Genomic DNA, 9418 nt, shown 5'->3' on the forward strand with positions numbered 1-9418 from the left:
GTCTACCTTGACAAAGGAAAGAGCATATTGACTGGGAGACGGGAAGTCTGGGGCTTTTGACTCCTAAATAAGTTTACTGGAAGAATCTGGATGTTAGTAAAGACTTCTGAATCGGGGTGGATCCATTTTGCCTGTAGCCCTACCTGCCCAGCGGACTGAGGACAAAAGCATTCAAAGAGAAATGCTTTGAGTGTGTCAGCAAGAAAGAAAAACAAAACACTAAACTATGAAGGGAACCTTGGTTTCCTCGTCCATAAAATGGGGATGAGAGAGGGAAAACTCACCCCTACCTTTTGTCCTGAGGATTCATTGAGGTAATGGAGCGTGTAAATCCTTCGTGGACGTCACAGAGTTGTGCAGAAGTAAGGGCGACTATACGCGCCAAAAGTGACCCGGATCAGAAAAGAAGTCCGCTTGTCTTTACTGAAAAATTCCCTTTCATCTGTCGTGTCTAAGAGACCCTGCTTAGGGTTTGTACCAATTCACTTATCTCCTTGGCTTTCAGCAAATGCATCTAGAGTTCCTTCGATTCCTTGTAAAGTTATTTATCCATGGGTATGCTGGTCAGGAGCCCGAGTGCATTGGCTTTGTGTCATGGTGATCTGGCCACTCTTCAGTAAGAAGTTGACCCAGTGCCAGTTAGTAAGGATTCAAATATTATAAGTGAGATAGGAATTATAACCCCACTCAAACTTCCGGCCTCAGATATCTTAGAATGGACATGTTTGACTGTTTGCCCTAATTTATTTTATGATTATTTAAGTAACCCTTTTTTTTCCCCCCTTAGCAGAGGCACTGGGGATTGAACCCAGGACCTCATGCACACCAAGCAGGTGCTCTACAACTGAGCTAAACCTTCTTCCCCACTAACTGATTTTAGATAATTGTCAAGTCTCCACTTGGGGCTTCATTCATCTATCTATTTATTTATCTTTTCATGAAGAGCTACTTCTTCTTGTTTCTTACTGTTTAGATGATAACATGTAACAAAGACATGAAAAGACACATAAAAGGGAGGCAAGTGGTCCTGGTACTCTAGGATTATCACTGTAATTATTGTGTTGCGTCAATGAAAAATGTCCTAGAAGGTGTGCTCAGCTGTCAAAGGGATTCTAGAAGTGCGAATTTACTTCTTGTCATTGTTATTAAATTGGATTTCTATTTATTTCCTCCTTTTCCTTTAAGAACAAGTGGAAAAAGACATTTAGGAGGGCGGGTTGCAACATGCTGACTCATCTAGTGTGTTGAGAGACGGAAGCAATTCGAAAAAGTGACATTGACACCAGCATTGTGGAAAACAATGTAAAAATGGACTCCCGGCGTACATGGCTCCAGAGAAGTGATTTCACTCCTGTTCCCACCCTGTGTGTTTCCTCCCCCACAACTAAGTCAACTGGCTATGGTAGCCTAGAGATCAGCCTGAAAGATTTTCTGTGTTCATGTAATATTTTAGCAGTTGGTTTCCTGTCTGACTGTGACCAGGGCTTTGAACTTCTAGGTACTTCAGAAGGATTGAAGAATTTATTCGGTTTTTAGATGATGGTAAGGAATTTACTCAAGATTTACTTTTTTGCTTAAAGTAAAGGCTTCCAAAGGGTATCAGTTCCCAACTTTCATTTTAGTTTCACTTAACATGAAAAACAAATTTTTTTATTTTCATACAGCCCTCTGACTACAACAGTAGTCCCTTTGCATTTTCACAGGTAGAGCATGATCTGTTCCACAGCATTCATGATGTGGAGACCTCCTGGTGGTTTTATATGAAACATTGAATCCGTACTCCGCTGTGAACAGCGAATGTGAGTTTCATAACCAAACGGGGAAACATAGCTTGAGTTAGTGCTGTAAAAACGTGTCACTATACAACAGAGCGTAGAAAGTGCTAAGAAAAGATGAGGAAATGAAATATATCCATAAAATGAAATGCGTAATAATAAATAAAACGATGAAATAATAAATACATTAAAAAAGGGTTTGTGTAGTTGGGGATGGTGTGTATGCGTGTACAAGAGAGAGAGGGTGAAGGTGCAAATAAAGAGAATGACTACAGATTGACTTAGGAGTGTGTTGTTGTGCTGAATGGAGCTTTAGAAGCCAGGACATAGACCAGAACAGGTGGCTGATGTAGGCTGCTAAATTTAGATAGTCCCACCGGTCAAAGTACAGCAGGTACCCCCATGGCTTATTTTAATAATTTCCCTGAAGACCTGTTTCCATGGCTTAGAGCAGTTTTCTTTTTCTTTCTTTTTTGGTGGAGGTACTGGGGGTTGAACCGAGGACCTCCTGCATGCTAAGCAGGTACTCTACCACTGAGCTATGTCCTAAACTGGGGCAACTCTTGAACAGAAGAAGATAACCCCCCAACTACCCTACTTGAGATGGCGAAGCTTCCTGTTTGTTTTCACAAACCAAAATGAGATGGTAGGAGTCAAATAGGTTCTCGGGTAGAAAGAATATTTTGCTAGAAAAGGCATTTTGCTGGAAAAGAGAGAGACTGAAAGTCTGTTGATGTGTAGGAAACACTATTGTTAATCCTTTGTGTGTGTACAAGTTAAAATCTAGGGCATATAAAATTAAATGTCATGAGGAAAATGTAATAAGCAGGCATCTGAATTATGAGGTACTCTTTATTATACAGTGTGAACGGCTCTGTAATGCAGTAATGACAGTACACCGAGGACTTCAGAACTGATAGATACTAAAGTAAATACTTCAGCTATTTGCGCAAGTTGAATAGTTTTGTCCTGTTACATTTTTGGAAAATCTTCCTCGTTTTAGTTATGGATGCTTTCTCTTTCAGGTTAGAAAAAGTTAATGCAAGTGATGTTTCCTCGTGATGTCAGAAAAATTTGAATGCATTTAAAATGTCAATATTTTATGATGTTTCTTCTACTTGAGATAACAGACACTTAGTAAATATGTTGTTAACAACCTTCTGATAAACACTTTTCATACACAAACCTTGTGCCAGAAGGCTCTGTATAGGAAGAAGGTTGGATTCCAAGAGCAACAACCACAATTCAATACAAAGAGAAATTTATGAGAATATAGGCTTTTTTGTTTAAATAGCTTTAATTGCTTTTTAAAAATAAAGCCTAAATATTTGCACCTGTACTCTTTTTTAAAAGTTTCTCCATTTAAAATAGAAACTCATTTTAGAATATTTTGAAAACTAGAACATTTAAATCTGAGAAAACCGGAATTGACATTTTGGTGTTTCCTTCTAGTCTTTTCTCTTTAATTTTTGATTGCTTCTCCCTCTCCTTCAAGGCACACACATTTCAACTTACACAATTGGAATCATACTGTTCATAGTCGTATATCCTGCTTTTTCCACTTAACATACCATGAGCATTTTTCCATGTCATTAAATATGCTTTGAATACGTCCTTGGCCACATAAAATTCCATCCTACTGATGCACCTGTTTTCTTTTAAGCTAAGACACAAGCCACGTTTTCCAGTCGTGCCGGACTCTTAAAAGCCAAGGAAAATACTTTGTGTTGATCCACCATGAGGCTCTGATGAATTTCTGTTTTTCATTCCATTTATAAAATGTACCCACAGTGCAAACACACCTCTGAACACTAGGTATAATGGAGAGTTAATAAGCACTCTAACGAAAATGCCAGTCAGCTTCTGTCCGCTTGGCAATATTAATTAGTCTCCCACATCGCCATTACAAACGTGTGTTGTCAGCAAGTGTCACAAATGCTTTTTCTATTATGAAGTTCAGATTCTCCGGTATCCGCTGCCAAAAAGTATCAGTGCGGTTTTAAGCTTTAATAACTTGAGAAATAGGTTACCAACTTACAGAAGCACCATTTAAAATTTAAATGGACTTTACACTCAGTTCAGTGACTGAATCAGTCTTGCCTCGGTTCAATCTGCTGAAACAATGAAGCTGGTTACCTTTAGACCGATGGAGTTCTCAGTATCTACTAGAAACTGGGGTTCTGCCCTCTTTTAAGGCTGTAACTAAAAGTCACGCATCTGTTACACACACGAAGCATAAATGAATCCTTTAATCCTCAGGAGGGCACTGTGGAACTACGTTCCCCGGGTTGTCTGCTATGGGAAGGTTCTTTTGTTACACGAATTGTTCTAAGTGCAAGGCCAGGCCAGATTTTTATATTTTCATTGAATTTTAAAGACAAACCATGAAGATCTTTTAAAATGTGAAACTGGAATGTGTATGTTTATTTTATGACTACGCTCATTAAACTGAGCAAATCAAAGACTGATTGAGCTGTTTCTACCTGGAAATTCATATTCAGGTAAGGAAACTGCTTTCATGTACTTTTTCACATACATTCGGAAGAGCAACCTGAACCAGGTAAGTTTAATTCGATGATCTCAGATGCTCTGAGCTTCCAGCCCTACATTGATAGCACTCTCATAAAGCTAAAGCAGTCTTTAAAAAGTTTCCTTTTATTCTGTTGAGATAAAGCTGGCTTTTTTAGTATGCTTTTCACATGCCTACCCACTTGGTTTAAACTGAAGTGTCTGTTATGCGCTCTTCCCAGGGAAAAACAACACAAAACAAAAACGTTCAGATAAAATATTATAGGTTTATTTAAAACTTAATTCTCACCTTGAGTATGCAAAATACAAACTCCACAAAATGTTCATTTTTTTACTTTGTAGTTTACAAATATACAAAATAGAAGTTTGCTTAAATTTATATTACATATTTATTAAGGCAAGGAACTATATAGAAAAAAACATTTGTTCTGCTTAAGGCATACTTGGGAATAAACCATTGTACAAATTATTGCACATCTGAAACCACAGTGCATAACAGACTGTCTGCATAAAAAGGTTAAAGTAAACCAGGTGTATTTACCTGACTTAGGTCATAAATGTAGATCGGAAGACAAAAATAGATTTTCCTTGTCAAAGTATGCAGCGGTTTGAGAACTCTGGCCTCATTTGGTACCTTTAGAACCAAGACTCACCGAGCACCATCATTTAGGCTATTAAAACACATTTTCTGTACCTGAATTTCTTCCTCTTCCTCTTAAGATCGTAAAAATGGCTTTTAGAAGGCAAAGAGAATACAAGGTGATCTTTATGCTTATATTGCATCGAAACAATTCAAGGGATTCTGGCCTCCCCCCCACCCCCGCAACTCATGGATCTAATTTATACCCTGATATCCACAACTTCCAGTCACCCCCTTGGCATTTTGTAAGTCCAGGAATATATATTCAAGTTGGATTTAGGATTGGAATGATAGAAGATCCAGTCACAGACCCCATCTGTTCTTTGATTTGTCTTTTGGCGTCCTCATGTCTCCTGATTATCCATCCACAAGTTGACTCCTTGGGAACTTGACTGAGATTGTAGTGCTATCCAGCTGGGTTTCTCCCCTCACCGGGAAGACAGTGTGAAAGGTAACAAATACTGAACTCTCTTCTGGCAGTGTGGGTCACATCCACTGTTTGGGGACTTTAAAAGTGCCTCTTCATGTGTAAGGCGAGATGGTCCGACCGTGAAAACGCCCGGTCGCACTTCTGGCACTGGAAGGGGCGGTGCCCGGTGTGTTTGCGGTAGTGCCTGGTCAGTTCATCTGAGCGGGCAAACTTCCATCCACAGCCATCCCAGTCACAGTGGTAAGGTTTCTCACCTGGAAAAGGAAAAATAAAGCCATTGGAAGCCGTTGCTAAATAACAGAGTTGGCCATTTAAAAAAAACGGGAGGCCAAATATTAAATCAACCCCCAGGACCCCACTCTGAAAGGATCCAGGAACATCTTTATACCTCTGAAGGCCATATTAAATTCCAGATCGTAAAGAGGAATACATTATTCTTTCTGCTTTTTTTCTTATGGCAAGTTAAATAGTTAAGCACAGGAAACACAAATACCACCTAAATCTACACGGGGCTACCATTTTCATTCTTTTGAGCTAAGGTATCACAGTCGTGGAAATGAATTTAGAAACCGTGGCTGCTAGTTTGTCTCTCCCGTCCCAAACCAAGCAATAATATTCTATCCCCAAACAACTGGTTCTAAAAAGCCACAAGGGGCTACTTTTCCTGTACCCACATTTCTGTTAGTTTAATGAGTGCCATCCCTTAGTGACCTTATGTACCTTCTTATGTCCACAAAGAAATTCCCTGCAATGATGATCTTAAACCAGAGTCTAAGCAATCCTAACCATTAAATCCTTGAGATTTAAATAAAACCTGTTAAGACTAGAAGGAGAGGGGAGAGAATCTGGGAAGCAAACAATCAATACAGTCTAGAAAATTAAATTTTAAAAACCTGTCGTGCTTTTGCACTGGAAAGTATAATTTCTTGATTACAAGGGCAATGCTCTGCTCAAGCTAGAAGAGGCCCATATGCAGCCCGGGAATCTCCCTGCCTTTCAAAGGCCCAACAAAACTGCACATTCAAGCACTGATACCATCCGCCAAGCAAAAGGCTCCTGGGCAAAACAGTAGGCGCCGGTTTGCTGTTCTCTCCTGTGATCCAGGAGATGGAGGAGATAGTCTGCGCCCCACATCCCAAGGGAGGCCCTGAGGAGCGTCCATACTTAGCCGACGAGGCTGGACACCAACCCCCCACCCCCACCCCCCGGCGGCTAGTCCTCCTACCTGTGTGGGTTCGCAGGTGTGCCTTGAGATGAGAACTCTTCGTGTAGGTTTTGCCACAGCCTGCATAATCACAAGTGTGAGTGGCCGTCCTTTTCCGGGGCCACGACCTTCTCCCCCTCTTTGGCTTGGGCTCCTCCGGCATGCAGGAACCGGGTGGCATGAGCTCTAGGGGTGAAGAAGGTGGGGTCAGCATCATTCCGCGTGCCCCTAAGGGCCAGTACATGCAGGGCTCCCCAGCCCGAACTATGAATCCCCGGGACTGACCTTGGTAATGGAGCGGCGGGACCTGCGGCTGCATCTGGTCGGGCAGGAAGGGTGGGTAGTTGGGCCCGGGGTGGGGATGGAAACCCGGGGGGAGCGGCAGGGCAGGATGACAGTCCCTGCTGCTCAGCAGTTCCTCGGCACCTAGGGTGGGGGTAGTCCTGCTGGGGAGCTGCCGCCCCAGGGGAAAGTCGTGCGCAGGCGGCCGGTGGCCATTGCTGAGAGGGGGTCCAGTGCCCAAGTGGGCTTCTAGGGGCCGACCGACGGTGCACGAGGAGACAGCCTCCTGCTTGATCTTGGGGCACATGCGCGGCGGCCCGCCGCTGTAGGGCGCCACCACCACCGGGTGGCTGCCGTCCGGGCTGCCTTTGCTAACACTGATGACCGACGGGCTGCCGTACTCGCTGCCAGGGGCACTCAGAGAAGCCTTCAGCACAAACTTGCCCATCAGCCCGCCACCTGGCGGCTGCGGCTGCTGCGGCGGAATGTACACTGGGTCCAATTCGGGCCTCAGGAGCTCGGCCACGAAGCCGCCTGAGGGGCTCACGTCGTTGATGTCCGCCAGGTTGAAGGGAGCTGTGGGAGGAGGTGCAGATTCCCGACCATAGAGCAGGCTGCCGCCCGTGCTGCCCGGCGCCACGCCCGGGTCGCCCCCGGCCCGGATTGGATAGCTGAAGCTGCAGGTGGAGGGCGCACTGGCAGGACCGCTGCTCGACGGGGAAGACGAGGATGAGGCTGATGCCGATGAGGACACAGTGGCGGCCACTGACTCCTGATGGGACAGCGAGTTGGAGAGAATAAAGTCCAGGTCCAGGAGATCATTGAACTCCTCCGTCTCCCTCCGGGGTAGGAGCGCCGGGTTGCTGCCACTGCAAGCCGCACCGACTCCGCCGCTCTCCAGGTCGGTAGCCACGGTCGCTGCCGCCAGGTCGTAGGGGCGGCCGGGAAGCACCGGGGGAAGTCGCTTCATGTGGGAGAGCTCCTCCCGCCAGCGCTGCGGGGACACGACGCGAGAGAGACCGTCAGTGCTGTCCAAGACTGTCCCCCGACCTAGTGGGCCCGCCGCGCCAACACCGCCCAGACACGGGGACCCAGCGGGCAGGAAGCGCCCGGGGACCGTGGGTGCCGGTGCCGCAATCTCGACCCACAGCCGGACCGGAGAAGAGGCGGTGCGTCGATATGGAGGATGTTATGTTGTGTCTGCCCGGTTGCGTGTGAGCGAGCGCCATAACTCGCCAGCCCGGGTCCCTCCCCCGACAGATCCCGGGGACGCTCCCGCCGCCCCCGGAATTGGGACACTGAGGCTCTCCCTGTCTGCCCCTGCCATGGGGACGCCTACGCGCCAAGCTCTCTCTATGCCAGTGTCTGCGGACACAGACACCTCCCGCCCGGTGGCCCGAACACCCGCCCTGCCGCTTGCGCGCTCCGGGACGTATGCGGACCCGGTGTGCGCCCCCGGCGGCTCCACAGCGTCCGGACCACACGCATGTACAGCTGAGCCAAGGGCGCGGAAGCCATCCTGGGAAGGCTGCGGAGCCCGTGAGGTGGCCACTCCTTCCCCTGGCCCGGCGGTTCTTGACGACTCTAGGGCTCCGCCCGTCCGCACCCCACCCACAGAAGCCCACCGGAGGTTTCCGACGGCCCGGGGCAACACTCACATTATTCGGGGCACCTGCTGGACGCAGTGTCTTCTCCCTTCCCGCCGGGCCGGACGCGAACGTGGAGAAGGACGGGAGCAGTGCGTCGCTGACAGCCATGTCAGACTCGCCAGGTGGCTGCCTGCGGGCCGGGTAGGGAGCAGAGGCAGGAGTTAGAGCGAGGGCCACTCTCGACCGCCGCTCCGACGCGTCCCACCGGCCCTCAGCCCTCCCTGCGCCCGGCGCCGCACCTACCTCATTAATGTGGGGGCCGAAAAGGTCCTCGGGAGTCCGAAGCAGTTGGGGTATCCGAACCCCAAAGTCAACGAAGAGGAAAAAAACTTAGAATCGAAGCCAAAACCAAAACCCCAAATTGCCCGAGATCCTTCTTCTTTGGGTTAAATATAAAAGGGAGATGACTTTTTTTAAAAAAGTTCCTTTGTATACAAAAGTTCTTAGAAAAGTTGTAAACTCATAAAAATAGTCAGCAAGGCGAGTAAGTAGGTCCGGTGGCCAGACTGCGCTCTCTTCGACTCAGCAGCGTCCCCCACCGCTGTCGAGGTCGCCGCGGCTATCGCCGTGGGCGCTGGGGCTGTGGCCGGGGTGGCGGGCGGGCGGCGCCGCCAGGTGAGACTGGCCGCGGTGGAGCGGATCTGCGGACTGGGCGGCGGCGCGGGGCGCGGAGTCCGGGGGGCTGCGCGGGGCGCGCGCGGCCATGGGCGCTGGCCGCGGGCGGGTGGCTGGGTGGGTGGGGGGCCGGAGGGGCGGGGAGGGGCACTTGGCGGCTCCCGGTGCCGCCGCCGCCCGCCACCGCCTCTGCTCCCCGCGCGCCCGCAGCCGCGCTCGCTCTCTCGGGCCGGGGAACTGCCGGCGGCCGCCGCGCGCTCCTTACTTATAACTTCTTGGCTCCCGCCCTTCCCC

At 48.0% G+C, this 9418-nt stretch overlaps 1 protein-coding gene across 2 annotated transcripts; it reads right to left on the reverse strand.

Annotated features, from left to right (window-relative positions):
* Positions 1-4550: 4550 nt before the first annotated feature.
* On the reverse strand, positions 4551-9347 carry KLF4 (Kruppel like factor 4). 2 transcript variants are annotated; one of them, XM_032478138.1, is made up of 5 exons: positions 8753-9347; positions 8519-8639; positions 6864-7854; positions 6600-6764; positions 4551-5628 (listed from the first exon to the last, which is right to left on the reverse strand). In XM_032478138.1, the coding sequence occupies exons 1-5, from the start codon at positions 8755-8757 to the stop codon at positions 5453-5455; spliced, it is 1458 nt and encodes a 485-aa protein (XP_032334029.1). In that variant the 5' UTR covers positions 8758-9347; the 3' UTR covers positions 4551-5452. The 2 variants fall into 2 exon arrangements, with proteins under 2 accessions (XP_032334029.1, XP_032334028.1); XM_032478137.1 differs by having other exon boundaries at positions 6600-7854; positions 8753-9314.
* Between the last annotated feature and the right edge of the window lie 71 nt (positions 9348-9418).

This window comes from Camelus ferus, chromosome 4, assembly GCF_009834535.1.
Source record: "Camelus ferus isolate YT-003-E chromosome 4, BCGSAC_Cfer_1.0, whole genome shotgun sequence".
NCBI classification, from domain to species: domain Eukaryota; kingdom Metazoa; phylum Chordata; class Mammalia; order Artiodactyla; family Camelidae; genus Camelus; species Camelus ferus.

What these genes read in the sequence shown, in the direction of transcription:
- KLF4 (XM_032478137.1), bottom strand. An exon ending in CAGCAGGTGCCCCGAATAAT is followed by an intron (nt 7,855 to 8,518) that starts GTGAGTGTTGCC and finishes GTGTCCCCGCAG; the next exon opens with CGCTGGCGGGAGGAGCTCTC. An exon ending in ACACCTGCGAACCCACACAG is followed by an intron (nt 5,629 to 6,599) that starts GTAGGAGGACTA and finishes TTCCTTTTCCAG; the next exon opens with GTGAGAAACCTTACCACTGT.